Source organism: Hoplias malabaricus, chromosome 13 (assembly GCF_029633855.1).
Source record: "Hoplias malabaricus isolate fHopMal1 chromosome 13, fHopMal1.hap1, whole genome shotgun sequence".
NCBI lineage: Eukaryota > Metazoa > Chordata > Actinopteri > Characiformes > Erythrinidae > Hoplias > Hoplias malabaricus.
The window spans coordinates 20,103,355-20,124,536 of NC_089812.1; the positions used below are offsets into that span (position 1 = coordinate 20,103,355).

The 21,182-nt window shown below is 44.4% G+C and overlaps 1 protein-coding gene across 2 annotated transcripts; it reads right to left on the bottom strand.

Annotated features, from left to right (window-relative positions):
* Window positions 1-530: 530 nt before the first annotated feature.
* Window positions 531-13,960, bottom strand: dctn5 (dynactin 5). 2 transcript variants are annotated; one of them, XM_066642144.1, is made up of 7 exons: window positions 13,909-13,960; window positions 11,952-12,012; window positions 6,648-6,716; window positions 5,923-6,041; window positions 2,413-2,524; window positions 2,148-2,250; window positions 531-1,050 (listed from the first exon to the last, which is right to left on the bottom strand). In XM_066642144.1, the coding sequence occupies exons 2-7, from the start codon at window positions 11,997-11,999 to the stop codon at window positions 953-955; spliced, it is 549 nt and encodes a 182-aa protein (XP_066498241.1). In that variant the 5' UTR covers window positions 12,000-12,012; window positions 13,909-13,960; the 3' UTR covers window positions 531-952. The 2 variants fall into 2 exon arrangements, with proteins under 2 accessions (XP_066498241.1, XP_066498242.1); XM_066642145.1 differs by lacking the exon at window positions 13,909-13,960 and adding an exon at window positions 13,790-13,814.
* Window positions 13,961-21,182: the final 7,222 nt, after the last annotated feature.

A 21,182-nucleotide genomic window follows, 5' to 3' on the forward strand; every position in this document is an offset into this window, starting at 1 on the left:
GTTTGCCGTTTTTTTTACATTACTACAATGACTCAAATAGACATTGAGTATTTTACTTAACTTTCAACCCGGCGTCTTATTTTCGGAGTTAAAAATGTTTTGTTGCATGCACAAATGTTATTTCATTTTCTCTGCAGTCGTTCATTGATTTCATAAATGTAACACAGTATAGTTTGTTTATGTCTATATAAGGCATTGTGGGTGTGGTCTGGATGCCCATATAAGGAGCTGTGGGTGTGGTCTGGATACCCATTGGAGTTGTGTGGGGTCTGGATGCCTTTATAAGGAGTTGTGGGTGTGGTCTGGATTAATCTGTGACAGAAATGAATGTGGTGTATGAACATCTCTGACGTTGTGTCTTGTGGGAAACACGCTTCTGAACCAGATCCGGTTCCATACTACACCCCCTCAATTTCTATCGTAGAGGGATCTAGCTTGGAATGATGGAGGATTACACAGAATACAGAATGAGGTTAATATTATAAATAAAAAGTGTTCTTAAAATCTGTAAATGAACACAATCAGCAGCCTGTAGAGTGTGTGGATATTTATTTCCACAGGGAAAACATTTAGTGTCACAGAAACTAAACAGCTACATGTGAACATAAATGAGTGGTGGTGGCGGTGGGGGGACAGAAACACAAGCTCAGCACATTATTCAGCATAGAGGTGGAAACAAGCAGGGAAAGTAAATCCTGACCTTTTTTGTTAGTTTTTAATGTCATTCAATTAATTTAAATAAATAAAAGGTTGTTTTTATAACGAGCTGGAATAAAGACAATTAGACACCCTCGGCTAAATAAGAGAAACCTCTGGATTATCCGTCATTCTGCAGCATTAGTTAAAGATTAAAAGTGCTGAAGTGTACACAGAGGGTGTGCACGTGGAAATGTAAATGAAATTGAGCAGGATAGATCCACTCTCCGCTTGGTTCAGACAGAGAAACTCAGATTTAAATCTGGCTCAAAGGCAGGAATTTCTGGTAGTAACTCTTGGTGACGTCGACCATCAGCTCCTGCGTGCACTCCGGCAGCTCTCCGGAAAACAAACCTGGAACAAAACACAATCAGGATCATAGGCAGGTTCACACTGATTAAAGGAACAAATCTTTGTTGTAAAGTGCTCTGAGTTGCCACAGACAATCACTGCAACATATCTCCCTGAAGAGCAGAAATCAGAAAAACCACAATAACGTTCCCAAACATTGGAAAACAGCTTCAGTATTTAAAGCTATTTGAGCTCTGTCCAGTAGAGGGCTCACTCTTAAGCTCACTCTTCCACAACAAACTGAGCCCACTAGGACAACAACTGGCTCAGGAGCTGCTGAATGATATTTTACTGCCTCAGTAAAAAACATATCTGCATTATAACTGAACACACACTGACTGTAAATACACTTATGATAGACATCAAAGGGCTGAATCTTTAAAGGACACATACCCACCCCACATCACCACCCTCGTCTCCACAGTGGAACACAGTTCTGTTTCTTAATAAAATGTCTGTAACCTGCTTTGGTCCAAACCCCACGAGCCCCACAGCAGCATTCTCCCCCTGTCTAAACAGCCCTGTTCAGAACACCCACTTTCAGCACCTGTTCCTTTAAATGATAATGAGCCACTTGCTTTTCACCCAGACCCCAAGCGCACAGCAGTGAGGGGCGAGGAGCACAAGCTCTGGTTTTTAGCCTTTTTAACTCAGTTCTTTTTCTTCTCCGTTCTTGTTTTCTCTGTTTTTACTCAGTGCTCTTATTTTTCCATAAGCACTGTGTCTGTTTTGTTGAGTTTAACCTCGTCTTTGCGGTCTCACATAAATGCGGGTCCAGCACTGTGATTGGACAGACTCAGACGAGGGGGTGGGGCTATTCTAAAGTCTCTGCACTTGACGTCAGAAGCGGAGCAGAATCAGAATGACTCATTTTATCCCGTGTTTTCAGATTTAGACAGCGCACAGAAAATTGACTGGTTTCACTGTGTGTGGGTTGGTGGGCTCCAGATCCATACATTAATGTGAACACGTACCAAACAGAGGAGCTGTTTATACTATGTCTCTTATGTTTTATCAGTGGTATCTAAGGGCAACATGGTGTTATCCACTACACAACCCAGGAAACACAACGTCTCACACACAGGGACAGATCCACCCACCAGGACATCCAGAGAAGACTGTGAATGGAGGGACCACTGTCTCGGGGGGCAACACGGTGTTATCCAAAATCTTACAGCAGTCCTTCAGAACACACCTCCGACCCTGAAACACACACACACATATCCACAAGTGGATTATAATGTGCTATAATAAACAGAGTGTAATGCTGTGGGGTTTTTCAGTGACAAGTTTGTATCTCCAGTTTTTGTTTAATTTTAGTAAATGAGATCGTGTTCCTAAAACAAAGTGTTATGGAGTACATACGATAACACAGTTTTTCCCGATGTGGACGTATGATCCGATCTGAGCAGCGTTAACCACACAGTCCTCCTCTATGAACACATGATCTCCAATGTGGAGAGGGAAGAACGCCACCCTGTGGACAAACACCAGAAAATACACAGCTAAACTAGAGGTCTGCATTTCCAGGAGGAAACGCGAGATGTTGCGCCGCCTAAACCCCGTCCCCCGATCCGCGTCTTAAAATGTTGAAAAGACAGCCAGTATATTGTGAATGAGGTCTTTTTTAAAAATTCCACCTTAAGAAACCCTGGATAATTAAGACGTCCCCCTTAAAAATGACCTTTAAAGTGTTACAGACTGCCTGTGTATTTCTGTGGCCCTCACACCTCTCCCCGTCAGTCTCTGCCTCTGCCCCTCCCCCTCCCCCCTCTCTCTCTCTCTCACACGCACGCTCACAGAACACAACAGACAGACTCAGGATTCAATGAATTTCGACCGGGGAGCACCCTCCAAAAAATGACCCGTAGCTCGAAAACTTTTCCCAACCAAAATTGAACGAAGCATACCGTAGCGACAAGGAGAGTCTGGCGCTCGAGATGGTGTAAAAATTTTTTCAGTTTGAGCGAGAATTGATGGTGTAAAGATGAGTTAAAAAAGGGCAAATTTGAGAAAATTTGGCTTTCTGAAAATACATTGAACTCTATGGGAGCCGAAACGTCCTACTGCCAAACAAATCTTCATAACTCCAGAACCGTATCTTCAAATGATTTCAAATCTACATATTTTAGAAAGGGGACATTTCTCTACCATTTGAAATTAAAATGAAGTCTGTAGGTGAATGTATAAGGAAGTTATGGCAAAATGTTCGGCTAAAAATTGAATATCGAAAAAGGACAAGCATATTCATTTCAATGTATTCCTATGGGAGCGTACCCACCCTCCGAACAAATGCTTATAGCTCAGAAAAGATATCCCAAACTAAACTGCATATACCGTTGCGACAAGGAGAGTCTAAGGAAGAAGCAGGTATAAAAAATTAGCAGTTTGAGTGAGAATTGACCGTGTTATGACGAGTTAAAAACAGGAGAAAAATTCAGAAACCGCACTCTGAGCCGCTCCAAAAATACATTGAACTCTATGGGAGCCAAAACCCTCCCTAGTGCCGAACAAAAATTCATAACTCAAAAACCGTATTTTCAATAATGTTCAAATTTAGAGGTCTTAGAAAGGACAAGTTTCTCTACCATTTAAAATTTAAATGAAGTTTCTAGGTGAAAGTATGAGGACGTTATGGCGAATTGTTTGGCTGAAAAGTGAAAAAACGGTTTTGGCCAGTGAACCCAGAGTGTCTATGACGTCACCCACTGTAAATGTCTTCCATACAAGTGAATGGAGGGATATTCAAGGAGGGATAGAAAGAGAAGGATGAGTGCGAGAGGTCCGAAAACGGAAGTGACGGGTCCCGGTGCGCCCGGGTCCGACCGTCTGAAATCTCGTGTCCGTAGCTTGAAAATTGACCAAGTTAGAGCAGTTTGAAAATTAATTCCATAGAAATGACTGGGAAAAAACGGAGCGAAAAACGAGTGTAGCGGACGAACGAGTGCGGGTATCGGAAAGCTGTATACAAGCCCACATCGTCGCTATAGGACGCACGATTTCCAGGTGGAACGGAGTCGATAGCTTGAAAGCTGCGGGACTAGTTAGGCGGACAAGGAAACGCGGAATAATAAAAATAATAATAATATGACTTAAGAAGAACAATATATTGCGCGCTGCTGAAGCAGCTTGCGCAACATAATAATAATATGACTTAAGAAGAACAATATATTGCGCGCTGCTGAAGCAGCTTGCGCAACATAATAATAATATGACTTAAGAAGAACAATATATTGCGCGCTGCTGAAGCAGCTTGCGCAACATAACTACAGGTCCTTCATTTTCAGGAGATGCTTCTGATATGAGACAGAATGAACTCAGGAGACAGAGTTATAAAACTGACTGAGGGGCTCCAGAGAAGGTGGAACACACAGCAGCCTCTCCACTCCCCAATACTGACCCATCAGGTACACAGCACTAATTAAACTCCCCTTGGAGAGAGAGGGGAACGTTCAGCTCCATGTCACTTCAGATATGACCACACCCACAGCTGCCTGTGTCTATCCCTCCTGTGTGAGAAGAACAGCTTAGTGCTGTGGGTCTGAAAAGATGTGGAGCTGGAGAGAAGAAGCCCACACTGAGAAAAGGAAATGATGCAAAAAAGGCACTGTTGGAGTGTCAGTCAGGCCCGGTCCACACGGATTTGGATATTTTTAAAAACTGAGTTCCTCCATCTGATTCTGAAAATCACCCTATCCAGAGGAATACAAAAACGATTTGCATTGATGTGCATTCTCACACCTGTCCAGCAGGGGGACATAGTACCTTTTAAAGAGAAAATAACACCAGGAAGCCTGAGAGAAACACAAAAGCTGTGTCGCAAATCCCAGGCTGAGGCTGAGCTCAGCTGCTTCATCACAGAAATCTGTTTCGATGTGAAGGAGCCTTTGTGCGCAGCCAAGAAATGCAGCCGACGTTCGGAGCCATTTCAGGGACACAACAGTATCCTTCATGGCACCCAGTTACCCACAATTCTCTGCACACATACAGCCCGAAGGAGAAAATAAACAAGACTTCAGAAGTTTCAGGAGCAGAGTTTGTTTACCTTTAAAGTGTGAAATATTTGATTAATTACAACACTGGTCTTTTTAACCGTATTTAATCAATAAAATTATTAGCATAGTACCGTACACTAGAAAACATTTTATTCAATAGTATAATTAATCTCAGTTGAAATGTAAATGTTTAAGGTCACATAATGAGTTTTAATAACACTTTTTAAATAGTATTAATAATCAAACACAGTCTGTTTTAACTCAGACATGTTAGTGCTGCGAGACAGATCAGACCTGTATGGTGATGCCACGACGCAGCCTCCTCACACCTCTACATCTCTGTGACCTCGGTTACTAAGGAGGAGTCTTAATTGGACACGCCCTCCCTTAGCTGCAGCCTAGGATTTGGAACTCGGCGAATGGTTTAATCTCAAATCACTCCATACTCCCTCTGTAGTGCACTACACAAGTCATGAATTTACTGAATTAAGTTTATAACAGGGCGGCACGGTGGCGCAGCAGGTAGTGTCGCAGTCACACAGCTCCAGGGGCCTGAAGGTTGTGGGTTCGATTCCTGCTCCGGGTGACTGTCTGTGAGGAGTTGGTGTGTTCTCCCCTCTGGGTGCTCCGGTTTCCTCCCACAGTCCAAAAACACACGTTGGTAGGTGGATTGGCGACTCAAAAAGTGTTCGTAGGTGTGAGTGTGTGAGTGAATGTGTGTGTGTCTGTGTTGCCCTGTGAAGGACTGGTGCCCCCTACAGGGTGTATTCCTGCCTTGCGCCCAAAGATTCCAGGTAGGCTCTGGACCCACCGTGACCCTGAATTGGATAAGCGGTTACAGATAATGAATGAATGAAAGTTTATAACAACATGTACCCACCCTTTGCTGAACTTTTTAAACGGTGGCCTGATGACGCTCCTGCTTTTAATGACGCAGTGACGGCCCACTCTGACGTTAGCCAGGTCTCCCCGAATGATGCAGTCATTCATCACAATGGTCTGAAAGAGAGATGGCACGGTGCTGTGGTTAACACACACACACACACACACACACAACATAAAGGGACTTTCCCAAACCCCACTGAGCTCCCTGAGTAGGCAGCGACTCAATAGACAGATGTTGAAGTTGGCGGGTCTCTAACGGTGGTCCATCCTCATGAGGAGGATTATTGAGACGCTGTAGTTGGAGAGTGATGATGTCACAGCTTGTTCCCGCCCAGTGTCTCTCCCAATTTGTAGACATTATATACTCTGCCTACTGAGATACCTTAATCTGGCTGAATTTTAAAGTGGCATAGAACCGTTCCTCCCACGAAGGCAATCCCATGATGCACCACAAGCATAACTCTGCTTCTCTCTTCTCCCAGAGCAAAGTAAATGAAACACAATGAAACAAGTGAAGAGCAGACTCAACGGCGCTGAAATGCTGAGGGAAGTAAACACTGGAAGTGTGCAGTGGGTAGAAACTATCCGTGACATCATGGCTCTCTAACTATTATGTGTTCTGACCCGGTTCTCTCAGAGTAGCATAAACTGTTTGAACACTGAACACCAGGAACATCCCACAGCTGTAAAAATATCCAGAGTTTGAAAAGATTTACTTACTTTTCCATTGAGGACGATGTTCTGACTCCCACAGAGAACAGACTGACGGCTCACTTTATTCCCCGACGCCTGCAGATAAAAGAAACATGCACGCACGCACGCACGCACACACACTTACTACACCACAGAATAATCCCTAACACTGACCCCTCTACCTTCTCAAATAAAGATGTTACGGCCGGTAAAGAGGAATTTTAGAGCTACAGATTAGAGTGTAGAGGAGGTACAGAGTGAAGAGTGGAGTGTACAAGGGGTACAGATTAGAATGTAGACGAGGTAAGGAGTGAAGAGAGGGGTGTAGAGGATGTACAGAGTGAAGAGTGGATTGTACAAGAGGTACAGTTGGAGTGTAGATGAGGTAAGAAGTAAAGAGTGAAGTGTAGAGGAGGTACAGATTGAAGAGTGGAGTGTAGATGAGGTAAACACTGAAGAGTGGAGTGTAAAGGAGGTACAGATTAGAGTGTAGACAAGGTAAGAGTGAAGAGTGGAGTGTAGACCAGATACAGAGTGGAGAGTAGAGGAGGTAAAGAGTGGAGTGTAGAAAAGGTACAGTTTGGAGTGCAGAGGAGGTACAGGATGGAGTGTAGAGGAGGTACATAGTGAAGAGTACAGTGTACAGAAGGTACAGAGTCAAGAATGGAGTAGGTACAGAGTGTAGAGTGGAGTGAAGAAGAGGTACAGATTGGAGTGTACAGGAGGCACAGAGTGAATAGTGGATGAGGTACATAGTGAAGAGTGCAGTGTACAGGAGGTACAGAGTCAAGATTGGAGGGTAGAGGAGGTACGGCGTGAAGAATGGAGTGTAGAAGAGGTACGAATTGGAGTGTAGGAGGTGGTACAGACTGAAGAGTGGAGTGTAGAGGAGGTACAGAGTAAAAAGTGGAGTATAGAGGAGGTACAGAGTAAAGAGTAGAATATAGCAGAGGTACAGAGTGAAGAGTGGAGTGTAGAACAGGTACAGACAGGAGTGCAGAGGAGGTACAGAGTGAAGAGTACAGTGTACGGAGTCAAGATTGGAGTGTAGAGGAGGTAAAGAGTGAAGAATGGAGTAGGTACAGAGTGAAGAGTGGAGTGTAGAAGAGGTACAGAGTGAAGAATGGAGGAGGTACAAATTGGAGTGTACAGGAGGCACAGAGTGAAGAGTGGAGTGTAGAGGAGGTAAAAAGTGAAGTGTAGAGGTGGTGCGGAGTGAAGTGTAGACAAGGTACACAGTGAAGAGTGCAGTGTACAGGAGGTACAGAGTCAAGATTTGAGGGTAGAGGAGGTACAGAGTGAAGCGTGGAGTGTAGAGGAGGTATGGAATGAAGAGTGGAGTATAGAGGAGGTACAGATTGAAGAGTGCAGTGTAGTGGAGGTACAGAGTAAAGAATGGAGTGTAGAACAGGTACAGATTGCAGTGTAGAGGAAGTACAGAGTGAAGAGTGGAGTGTAGAGGAGATACAGAGTGAAGAGTAGAGGAAGTGAAGAGTGGAGTGTAGAACAGGTACAGATTGGAGTGCAGAGGAGGTACAGAGTTAAGAGTACAGTGTACAGAATGTACGGAGTCAAGATTGGAGTGTAGAGGAGGTACAGGGTGAAGAATGGAGTAGGTACAGAATCAAGAGTGGAGTGTAGAGGAGGTAAACAGTGAAGAGTGAAGTGTAGAGGTGGTACGGAGTCAAGATTGGAGGGTAGAAGAGGTACAGAGTGAAGCGTAGAGTGTAGAGGAGTTAAAGAGTGAAGAACAGGTACAGATTGGAGTGTAGAGGAGGTACAGAGTGAAGAGTGCAGTGTAGAGGAGGTAGAGAGTAAAGAGTAGAATGTAGTGGAAGTACAGAGTGAAGAGTGGAGTGTAGAACAGGTACAGATTGCAGTGTAGAGGAAGTACAGAGTGAAGAGTGGAGTGTAGAGGAGATACAGAGTGAAGAGTAGAGGAAGTGAAGAGTGGAGTGTAGAACAGGTACAGATTGGAGTGCAGAGGAGGTACAGAGTTAAGAGTACAGTGTACAGAATGTACGGAGTCAAGATTGGAGTGTAGAGGAGGTACAGGGTGAAGAATGGAGTAGGTACAGAATCAAGAGTGGAGTGTAGACAAGGTACACAGTGAAGAGTGCAGTGTACAGGAGGTACAGAGTCAAGATTTGAGGGTAGAGGAGGTACAGAGTGAAGCGTGGAGTGTAGAGGAGGTATGGAATGAAGAGTGGAGTATAGAGGAGGTACAGATTGAAGAGTGCAGTGTAGTGGAGGTACAGAGTAAAGAATGGAGTGTAGAACAGGTACAGATTGCAGTGTAGAGGAAGTACAGAGTGAAGAGTGGAGTGTAGAGGAGATACAGAGTGAAGAGTAGAGGAAGTGAAGAGTGGAGTGTAGAACAGGTACAGATTGGAGTGCAGAGGAGGTACAGAGTTAAGAGTACAGTGTACAGAATGTACGGAGTCAAGATTGGAGTGTAGAGGAGGTACAGGGTGAAGAATGGAGTAGGTACAGAATCAAGAGTGGAGTGTAGAGGAGGTAAACAGTGAAGAGTGAAGTGTAGAGGTGGTACGGAGTCAAGATTGGAGGGTAGAAGAGGTACAGAGTGAAGCGTAGAGTGTAGAGGAGTTAAAGAGTGAAGAACAGGTACAGATTGGAGTGTAGAGGAGGTACAGAGTGAAGAGTGCAGTGTAGAGGAGGTAGAGAGTAAAGAGTAGAATGTAGTGGAAGTACAGAGTGAAGAGTGGAGTGTAGAACAGGTACAGATTGCAGTGTAGAGGAAGTACAGAGTGAAGAGTGGAGTGTAGAGGAGATACAGAGTGAAGAGTAGAGGAAGTGAAGAGTGGAGTGTAGAACAGGTACAGATTGGAGTGCAGAGGAGGTACAGAGTTAAGAGTACAGTGTACAGAATGTACGGAGTCAAGATTGGAGTGTAGAGGAGGTACAGGGTGAAGAATGGAGTAGGTACAGAATCAAGAGTGGAGTGTAGAGGAGGTAAACAGTGAAGAGTGAAGTGTAGAGGTGGTACGGAGTCAAGATTGGAGGGTAGAAGAGGTACAGAGTGAAGCGTAGTGTGTAGAGGAGGTAAAGATTGAAGAGTGGAGTGTAGAGGAGGTACAGAGTCAAAAGTGGAGTATAGAGGAGGTAAACAGTGAAGAGTGGCATGTAGAGGAGGTACAGAGTAAAGAGTCGAATGTAGCGGAGGTACAGAGTGAAGAGTAGAACAGGTACAGATTGGGGTGTAGAGGAGGTATGGAATGGAGTTTAGAGGATATACAGAGTCAAAAGTGGAGTGTAGAGGAAGTACAGATTGAAGAGTAGAGGGGGTAAAGGGTGAAGTGCAGAGAAGGTACAGAGTGAAGAGTGGAGTGTAGAGGAGGTAAAAAGTGAAGAGTCAAGTGCAGTGGATGTGAAGAGTGGAGTGTAGAATAGGTACAAATTGAAGAGTGGAGTGTAGAGGAGGTACAGAGTGAAGAGTCAAGTGCAGTGGATGTACAGAGTGAAGTGTAGGTGAGGTACAAAGTGAAAATGGAGTATAGAGGAGGTACAGAGGTTAGAGTGGAGTGTAGATGAGGTAAAGAGGAGTGTAGAGTAGGTATAAAAGGAAAATGGAGTATAGAGGAGGTACAGAGTGGAGTGTAGAGGAGGTAAAGGGTAAAGAGTGGAGAGTAGAGAGGGTACAGAGTGAAGAGTGGAGTGTAGAGGAGGTAAAGGGTAAAGAGTGTAGTGAAAGTAAAGAGTTAAGTGTAGAGGAGGTACAGTTTAGAGTGGAGTGTAGAGGAGGTACAGAGTGAAGAGTCAAGTGCAGTGGATGTACAGAGTGAAGAGTGGAGTGTACAGGAGGTAACGAGTGAAGTGTAGAGAAGGTACAGAGTTTAGAGTGGAGTGTAGACGATATACAGATTGAAGAGTCAAGTGCAGTGGATGTACAGAGTGAAGAGTGGAGTGTAAAATAGGTACAGAGTGGAGTGTAGGTGAGGTACAAAGTGAAAATGGAGTATAGAGGAGGTACAGAGGTTAGAATGGAGTGTAGATGAGGTACAGAGTAAAGAGTGCAGTGTAGAGTAGGTATAAAGTGAAAATGGAGTATAGAGGAGGTAAAGGGTAAAGAGTGGAGAGTAGAGAGGGTACGGAGTGAAGAGTGGAGTGTAGAGGAGGCACATGGTGTGGAGTGTAGTGGAAGTAAAGAGTGGAATGTAGAGGAGGTACAGAGTTTAGAGTGGAGTGTAGAGGAGGTACAGAGTGGAGTGAAGAGTGAAGTGCAGAGGAGGTACAGAGTGGAGAGTGAAGTGCAGAGGAGATACAGAGTGGAGTGTAGAGGAGGTAAAGGGTAAACAGTGGAGAGTAGAGAGGGTACGGAGTGAAGAGTGGAGTGTAGAGGAGGTACATGGTGTGGAGTGTAGTGGAAGTAAAGAGTGGAGTGTAGAGGAGGTACGGAGTTTAGAGTGGAGTTCAGAGGAGGTACAGAGTGGAGTGTAGAGGAGGTAAAGAGTGAAAAATGAAGTGTAGAGGAGGTACAGAGTGAAGAGTGGAGTGTAGAGATACAGAGTGAAGAGTGGAGTGTAGAGGTACAGAGTGAAGAGTGGAGTGTAGAGGAAGTATAGATTGAAGAGTGGAGTGTAAAGGAAGTATAGATTGAAGAGTGGAGTGTAAAGGAAGTATAGATTGAAGAGTGGAGTGTAGAGGTGAAGAGTGGAGTGTAAAGGAAGTATAGATTGAAGAGTGGAGTGTAGAGAAGGTACATGGTGAAGAGTGGAGTGAAGAGAAGGTACATGTTGAAGAGTGAAGTGTAGAGAAGGTACATGGTGAAGAGTGGAGTGAAGAGAAGGTACATGGTGAAGAGTGAAGTGTAGAGAAGGTACATGGTGAAGAGTGAAGTGTAGAGAAGGTACATGGTGAAGAGTGAAGTGTAGAGAAGGTACATGGTGAAGAGTGAAGTGTAGAGAAGGTACATGGTGAAGAACGGAGTGTAGGGGAGGTACAGGTTGAAGAGTGGAGTGTAGGGGAGGTACAGGTTGAAGAGTGGAGTGTAGGGGAGGTACAAAGTGAAGGGTCAAGGGCAGTGGATGTACAGCGTAAAGAGTCGAGTGTAGACGAGGTACAGAGTAAAGAGTGTAGAGGAAGTATAGATTGAAGAGTGGAGTGTAGAGGTGAAGAGTGGAGTGTAAAGGAAGTATAGATTGAAGAGTGGAGTGTAGAGGAGGTGCAAAGAGAAAATGGAGTGTAGAGGAGGTACAGAGTGAAGAGTGCAGCGCGGTGATTGTGAGATAAAGGCGCTGGTGCAGTGTTCTAAAATGTTTATATGTTTAATGTGTTTAAAAAATGTTTATAAAGCATTAAAGCCGTACTCACAGTCTCTATGTACTCCGCTTTATTGTACAGAATCTCACACAGCTCCATAGTGCAGCTCAGACTTGACCAACAGAACACAGAAGTAAAACATCCGCCCAAATCAGACAAGATCAACAGAACACAGAGCTCACACACTACTGCCCAGAGCAGAACACTAAAGCAAAGGCTAACACAACCGCACAGACCAGACCAACAGAGCACAGAAACGCCGAGCCAGATCAGGCTGGGTCAGTGAGAAAACTGATCGTCTTGATCTGTTCTTCAAATTTTGCATGACTACTTTAGACGCGTGTATATATATATATATATATATATATATATATATATATATATATATATATATATATATCTGCTGTTTATAACGGCACTCTTACTGCATCACTTCATGTTAATATTTTTAAGTACTTCTTTAATGCATTTTATCTGAACTTTTATTCTAGCATCTCGTCAGAGCCCATCGGCTGTTGATTATTAGAGGGTGTGTATATATGTGAAGCCATCAAGTGGCGCTTTAGGACCATTTTAATTGTTCATGTTCTCCTTTGTCTGTATCCATGTGTTTCCAATTTAATTGGTGTATGGCTTTATTTTCTTTGGGTTTTTTTTCTTAGTGGTGAATAGAGAGAGACAGAGACAGACAGAGAGAGTGAGTGAGACAGAAAGTAAAAGAAAGAGAGAGAATGTCTGCTGTTGTATTACAGCTGTAGTCAGAGACCTCTTTTCAACTTGTGTTACTCTCGTGGAGACTGAACAGCTCCCAGTGTGGACCAGAGGCGATTGCTCTAAGACTGCAAGGGAAGCTCAGCTTCCCCTAAAATGTCAAAAAAAATAAGTGATCAAATATATACCGTTGGGTGTACATGTCATTGAATAAATATGCACTACAACGCGCTCAACTTTTGTTCAGAATCAGCTTCTTATCACTGGTAAAGACGCGGCTTTCCTCTCAATCCGCAGCCTCACAGTTCTTTAAAAAGTGCGGACGCTGAGCGTCCACAGAGTTCAATAGCGAAGCAGCGAAGTGCAGCGAATCGAGACGAGTCATTTGATAAATGCTGGGCTTTGTCCCGCCCATCGGACGCTCAGCTATATTTCATGTGTGTTTAGGTGTTGTTTGTATTGTATCTATTTTTAATGTGAACAGCTCTACACCTTGAACTTCAGTGTCTTTAACATTGCACATGGTAATACCAGGCTCTAACTTGGCATCAGTCATGATTATGTGAAAGCTGAATGCAATTAGACCCTCACAGCAATGTTTAAGGTGGCAACATACTCTGTGTGTGTGTGTAAAGCTGCAGTGTTAAATGTGTGTGTTAACGTTATGGCAGCTGCTGTGATCTGACTCGGCTCTGTTTCACTGTCCTCACACTTCAGCTTTAATCCCACACTGTTAATGGTGCAATCAGTCACTTTTCCCCTCAACACCTATCTACCAGTGTTGTAATTATTATTTCACACAGGTTTATATAAAGTCTAAAAATGAAGAATTAGCTGCTCCATCACCCCTAAATGATCCAGTTTACGCTCCAAAGAGTGGGTCCCCCTCACAGTTGCATTCAGAAAAAGAACCCACTGGGCCTTGGCCTTTCAATGTTGGGGCTCTGTGAGGGATAGGAGAGTTTAGCTAGTAGCTAACGAGAGGGTCTTCAGATAACAGCTAAGGAGAGTTCAGCTAACAGCTAACACTGGGAGCTAAGAGCTGACATTGGGAGATAAGAGCTGACACTGGGAGGTAAGAGCTAATGGGGGAAACTGGGAAGGTGAATAACTGGAAAAACTGCAGGATAAAATTATTTTAGCACCATGCTAATAACTGGGGTACAAGCTTCCATTACCATTATGGATAACCACAAACACCACACACTGGACATGCTTCAGATGGACTTGACACTCACTCACCCCCCCCCCCCTCTCTCTCTCTCTCTCTCGAACCAGAACAGAACCAGTATGGTACCAGAGTGAAGCCGGAACAGATCCTGATCTGAACCAGAACGGAAGTGAAAATAAGAACCAGGTTCAGTTTCGGCTGCGTCTTATTCTCAGCTTAAAGCTTGCATCTCGTTTGGTTTCAAACACGAACAAACACCAGTGGCTTATTTTATAAACCTTTATTATTATTTCTTTAATAATATCTGTGGGTCTGTCCCAAACCCCACTGAGCTCCCTGAGTAGGCAGTGACTCCGTAGGCGGATGTAGAAGTTGGCGGCGCTCTAACGGTGGTCCGTCCTCATGAGGCGGATTATTGAGACGCTGTAGTTAGAGAGCGACAATATCACGGCTTGTTCCCGCCCACTGCACACAGTTTACTCCACTCAGCGTTTCGGCGCAGTGGAGTCTGCTCTTCACGTTAATCACAATTTAATTATTTTTGCTCTGAGAGAAGGGAGAAATAGACTGGAGCTGTGCTTGTGGTGCATCATGGCAATGTGTTCGAGGTTGAGGAACGGTTCGATGCTGCCTTAAAATTCTGTCAGATTAAGGTATCTCACTAGGCAGCATATTTAATGTGTCTGAGAACTGAGACAGCCCCCGTGTTGGGAGAGCCCTCACTGGGATGTAAAATGTTCTCTATGTCGACAGCTCACTGATAATATTTACGATTATGTCTAATATATAAATATATATATATACACCTAATATCTACACTGACGTCCCATATCTTGCCCATATAAGGAATTGTGGGTGTGGCTCATTTATTAATTTATAATTATAAATTTATAATTCATGTTTACAGCACTGTCCTGAAATCAAGTGGAGGGGCTGGTAAGTGAGGTGGTAAGTTACCGTTCTCCTAAAGTTACACAGTGCAGTTTCTGTAGTGCTGAGCCAAGAACAGCAGCAACAGAGACTCTCTTCTCCCTTTTACATCTCAGTGGAGCATGTAAAACACTAGTAATATTACTAATGATACACTCTTAAAAATGATGGATCTTCATGAGTTCTTTATTAAAGGAAATGGTTCTATACAGCACCTTTTACTGAAGGGTTCTTCTGTTGTAATGTCAGGTTTGTTACAATAGCAGAACCATTTTTGGTGCCATATAGAACCTTTTTATCCAAGGTGCACATCTATAGCCCATTCTCCAATCTGAAGAACCCCTTCATGCTGCAGAACCCTTTAATTATGCAAACGGTTGTTAGAGTGTTCAGGGTTCTATTTAGATCCATTTCCTTTACTAAAGAACCCTTGTAGAACCCTCATATTAAAGTGAGTACATTCTACAAGTTACAGCTAGCACAGCGGAGAGCTGTCTGAGAGCTGCAGCACTGTTATGAAACGCTGAAAGGAGGCAGAAGGAAGCTGGTGCTGGTGTGAAACGGTAATAAAAATAAAGGGAAAGCTAGAGATATGAGGTTTTCTTGTAACAGCGCCGTTATGTAATCTTCCGTTTTTAAGATCTCTCTATGTTCTGCTTAAAAAAGCCCCCCACGCTGAGTCATGTTTCTGTTTTTGTACAGCCCACACACACACACGCGCGCTGTCCACCCCTCTGCATCTGCTCCCAGTGTGAACACCTCTATACAACACCTCCAACAGAAATGAGGCACTCAGGAGCAGCTGCACATTAGTCTAATATCACGTTTCCACTGCATGGTGTGTGTGTGTGTGTTTCATTGTCCTCTCTGACTCTCCACCATGAGTCGACCTGTTTTCTCGTCCTCCCTGGGACACACCTCCCTCAGTGCAGGTGATGGAACAGCGTTCCTTAGTTTTCTGTCTTCTCCGCTGTCTCAGTCCCAGAGGAATGCTGCTTTTACAGAAACTGACTGGGGGTAGCGGAAATGCCCTGCACTCATATGAAAATAAACCAGCTATTCATCATCATCATTACACACCACACACACACACACACACACCTCCATCCTGGAGGAAGAGGGATACCTTGCCCTCAAGCGGGGGAACACCTCACACCGCTCCCCTGTGACACATCCCGTTCTGAAGGTACACACAGCGGTGGAGTTAGAAACAGATTTCAGGAAATGTCTCCTGATGTTTACAGAAGTTTATCATCACCCATAAATGTACAGATCATTTCTGAGGTTGTAGGTAAAATGTAAAGGTGTACGCAGAATTGGGCATCAATTGTTTAATGATAGGAGAGGTGTGCTTAGGACTGGAAGGGCACCAGTTTTATCCCCATGACCAGCAGGGGGCAGCAAAAGGACACCACTGTCTCCTCCCTCAACATCCACAGATGAAGTGCCTTTGAGCAAGATGCCTATTCCTGCCTAGTCATGGGGTGCTACTGCTCTGTGTGTGTGTGTTCTCAAGTTCACACTCTGACAAAAAAACACTGGGAGACTGTGTTCATATTTTTGTGTTTGTTATCGTACACACACTGTTTTACTGTTATTCAAAGTTATAGAGAACGCCCCATTAAAGCAACTCTAGGTAATGTTCTTACCTTAAAATTCCAGCTTTAAAATCACTGTGATGTTCCACTGAGCTGTAACTCAGAATAGAGCCTCTGTCGCTGCTAATCAGAGCTCAGCACTGCAGAAACTGCACTATGGAACTGGAGTGGCACCCCCTCCTCCCTTCCCCCTCCTCCTTCATTTCAGGACAGTGTACACACTCTGCCGCTGTAAGTTGGGAAACACTTAATCTTACCTAGTGCTGCTTTAAGGCACAGCTACAAGTAGAAAGCTTTGATGAGGGAAGCTGAAAAATACACTTGTGCCTGATTAAAGGGTTCTGCATCATGAAATCGTTTTTCAGATTGATGGAGAATGTGCTGTAGATAGTTCTATACAGCACCTTTTAGAAAAGGGTTCTGTACGGAACCAAAACTGCTCCTCGGTTGTTATGATGTCAAGCTTTTTACGGCACAATACGGAACAATTTTTGGAACCGTTCTGTAAAAGGTGCTCTATAAAACCATCTACAGCACATTCTCGTCAATCTGAAGAACCCCTTCATGATGCAGAACCCTTCAATCAGGCACAGGGTTCTATATAGAACCATTTCCTTTAATAAAGAACCCTTGTAGAACCCTCATTGTTAAGTGTGTATTGTACATTAGGGCACAGCAGAACAACAGAAACTGACCACCGCATTCAACTAGTCCATGGCAGTGAACACACACACACAGTGAGAGTGCTGGGTTTGTGTTTGTGTATTATGTAAGGGTAACCTGTGTTAATCTGGAGGTGATGGTGATACAGTAATGATGTTTTAATTCTCTCTGAGTGATAAGTCTGTATTCTTATGTAACACGAGGCACGGCGTGGGCTGTATTCTCCCAGGAACCTGCCGCTGTGCTGAGGATGGCTGTGGTCAGCGATGACTCTGTAATGACCTTTAGAGATTAACTGTACGCTGGGATGTCTCAGTGGTGAGGGTTTGGACCTGATTTGATGGAATTTGGGAAGCGTGCCACACTGCCAGCAGGTGTTCCAGGTTTAGAGGAAGCAGAGGGATGTGGATACACACTCGGACACTCGGCTCGTCCAGAGCTAACCGGGATACTCAAATTATTCTCTGATTATTTTGGAAAGGTGTCATCACAACAGAAAATCTGGGAGTGGAGGGAATAGAGGAAGTTTAAACAAAGGATTTTTGGTTCCCACATGTCTCTGGGAGGTAAGAACATCTCCAGAGCTTCCAGAAGTGATTGGAAGCCACACTGAACTCTGCTGTGAAATAGGACTCCTTATACGTCTGTGATTGTCCAGGTTCTTAATCGGCACAGCTGACAGCACCTTGAGACGGAACAGAGACGAACCTGGTCTCTTCTGAACCTGGGTGATTTCTCATTCTTAGTGATTTTGTGCTTCCAGTGACATTTTAAAGACAAAACCTTACCTCTAATATTGAGGTAGCAGCTGAGTGTCCCTGAGTTCCTGAAGAGAAAAGAGAGAAGTGCAGGCAAGGACCCCTCTAAAGCTGCTCAAACCAAAAGGTGAGCTCTAAAACAGAGACGCACAGGTTCCACCTTCTCTTCAGTCTCGTGTCAGGTGTGGAGAGGGAGGGAGGGACTCTGGAGGCGGGCTGCTTTAGCTTTAGTTGAGTTTAGATAGTTCACATGTTTTTAGATCTGCGTTTCAAGTTATAACACTCCATGACTCAAATCAGGAGATTTGAATTAGTAACTTTTAGATCTGCAGTCTGAGTCAAGTTTTTAGTCACAGTGTATTCAGTCTGAGTTGAGTCAGGAGTCACTGTGAATCAAGTCTCAGTTGAGTCAGGAGTCACTGTGAATTGAGTTGGAGTTGAGTCAGGAGTCACTGAGATTTGAGTTAGAGTTACAAGGTGTAAGCTTCATTATATGAGTTGTGTTATGAGATTCAAAGTGAGGGTTGAGTCATGAGTCTAGTTGAGTTGCAACTTGATCTCTGCTTCCCGAAATAAATTGTACTCTGTGTGTGTGTGTTTCAGGTCTGATAGATCACAATGCCAGGCTCCTTCCTTCAGGCTCGCTGTGCGCAGCCCGTCATGACGTCGGACTGGGGTCTTCCTTTGGTCATCGCTCTGCTGCTGCTGGTGCTGATCTACGCCTTCCTCTACCTTCCAGCACTTTCACAAAGAGCCTTGCTGGAACAGCAGCTCAGCAACCAGAGCACCGCCTTTCCCTTCACTCCCAAACACATCTGAGATCAGAACCACAACCAGAGCACCATATCTTCCTTCACTTCCAAACACATCTGAGATCAGACCACACACAGAAAAAACACTCAGATCAGACGCACAACCAGTGGAGAAAAGTATGAGATGCTCCTGGAGTGGCACTGAACTCAGCCCGAGAAACCCTCACAGACGGAGCAGGTTCCTGTTTTATTTCCTTTTAATTTATCTCTATAACCCTCTGTAAAAGACCGCCCAGCTCCACTACGCCATCACGCTTTATTTCAGCCTCTTTCTGGAGCTTCTTTATCTTCACTGACCCACGGATGCCCTCACAGTTCCTGCTTAAGAATCCTATTGTTCTCTGGTTCCAGCTGGAAACTGATTTTCTGGTTCAGAAGTGCTAACACCGAACACCACTGAGATCAAATCAGCAACCAGAACACAGCATGTCCCTTCATTCCTAAACATGGCTGAGATCAGACCCCAGACAAGGGACACTGGGGAAGCTGTGAGTTTGTGACGAGCCGAGAGCGGCCGAGAGGGTGTCAGGGTCTGCTGAGGAATCTGTGGAATATGAAGTGATGCTCCACCGTCATGGAAAGGAAACATATTTTCTTCATGTAATGAAGCCGCCAGTGCACTGACCCCTAGTGGACTGGATGTGCCAGAAGTTCTGCAATAAAACTAGATTAAACATGATCGCCCCCATGTGGGAGACATGCTCTGTGAAGCATGAACTGTTTAAAATAAACATAGTAAATAATAGGGCGGCACGGTGGCGCAGCAGGTAGTGTCACACAGCTCCAGGGGCCTGGAGGTTGTGGGTTCGATTCCAGCTCCGGGTGACTGTCTGTGAGGAGTTGGTGTGTTCTCCCCGTGTCCGTGTGGGTTTCCTCCGGGTGCTCCGGTTTCCTCCCACAGTCCAAAAACACATGTTGCAGGTGGATTGGCGACTCGAAAGTGTCCGTAGGTGTGAATGTGTGTATGTCTGTGTTGCCCTGTGAAGGACTGGCGTCCCCTCCAGGGTGTATTCCCGCCTTGCGCCCGATGATTCCAGGTAGGCTCTGGACCCCCCGCGACCCTAAATTGGATAAGCGGTTACAGATAATGGATGGATGGATGGATAGTAAATAATAACTTTTAGGATTGGGCAGGCGTCAGGATTCGGAATGCGTTGATGTTTACAGAATACAGTGGAATTGTTCAGAGACAACTTTGGACATTTATTTGAGCTTTTGTTAAATAAAACAACACAGCACAGATTGCTATTTTGTTGCAGTTTATAAAATTGCGAAGTTTTTTTTGTGGAAACAGGGACTGTGTTTGTATTTGTGTTTATATTTGCATTTATAATTGTGTTTACAGGTGTACATATTTCTTTGTTATTGTGTTCATGTTTATGTTGATATTGTGTGTATATCTACTGTGTAAATGTGTTGGTGATGTCTGTGGTGATGTTGCAGTGAGAGGACATTGGAGGGCAGCCTTTGACTCCTCTGCCTTTGGTGCTGAAGTGGTTCCTGTGGCAATGCTGATGCTGTGTCACCATGGCGATGATGATGCTGTGTCACCGTAGAGAGAGTGTGTGATGGAAAGTTAAATAGGATCAGTCAGAGAGTCACCGCAGAGCTATTATTAACCTCCTCCATCTAAAAACAGCCTCTGAGGGAGCGAAGGAGCGGTCACTGCTCATTTCACTCTGGACACCTCCCTTCTATTAATATTACAGTCTCACACGCAGCAGTTGTGTTCATACAACAGTGCAGCAGTAATGACACACACAGCTGGACTCATCCCCTCACTCTTTCACACCACAAACATTAAAGCCACCTCCCTGTTTCTACACTCGGTCCCCTCACTGTCCACTGTCACCTCCCTCAGCTCCACTCACAAACACACACTGTCTCTGAGCTACTGTCTTTGACGTTACATCTAACACACGGTGCAGAGACAGATGAGCTACTGTCTGTGACAGAGCGGGTGATGAATGTCACTTAGACTCCTTGTCCTTTCATCTTTTGTTTTGAAATGATTTTTCACTTGAGAAGAATACAACAATTCCATACAACACCACACACACACACACACTTTATAATGCAGAATTACCCTGTATTAAAGATGAATAATGCCCTGTATATGTTGTTCATTCATTCATTCATTCATTGTCTGTAACCGCTTATTCAGTTCAGGGCGGCGGTGGGTCCGGACCCTACCCAGAATCACTGGGTGCAAGGCGTGAACACACACTGGAGGGGGCGCCAGGCCTTCACAGGGCGACACACATACACACTCACATATTCACTCACACACTCTCACTTTTCACTACGGACACTTTTGAGTCGCCAATCCACCTATCAACATTTATTTTTGGAGTGTGGGAGGAAACCCACACTCCTCACAGCCAGTCACCCGGAGCAGGACTCAAACCTACAACCTCCAGGACCCTGGAGCTGTGACAGAGACACTGCCTGCTGCTCCACCATGATGCCCCGTACATGTTGTGTTTAATGGTATATTTCATTTTGTATGTTTTTAAACATGGTGCACTACTCAGTGAAGAAGAATATTTGTTTCCTTTATTTAAGCTCAGCAAATGAACAAAACAGAACATGTTCCAGCTTTATTTATTTCCTCACGCTGAACAGGAACAGAACTATCC

What these genes read in the sequence shown, in the direction of transcription:
- dctn5 (XM_066642144.1), bottom strand. Translation starts at nt 11,999, where the DNA reads ATGGAGCTGTGTGAGATTCTGTACAATAAAGCGGAGTACATAGAGACT. An exon ending in AAGCGGAGTACATAGAGACT is followed by an intron (nt 6,717 to 11,951) that starts GTGAGTACGGCT and finishes TTTTATCTGCAG; the next exon opens with GCGTCGGGGAATAAAGTGAG. An exon ending in AGTCTTCTCTGGATGTCCTG is followed by an intron (nt 1,051 to 2,147) that starts GTGGGTGGATCT and finishes GTTTTGTTCCAG; the next exon opens with GTTTGTTTTCCGGAGAGCTG.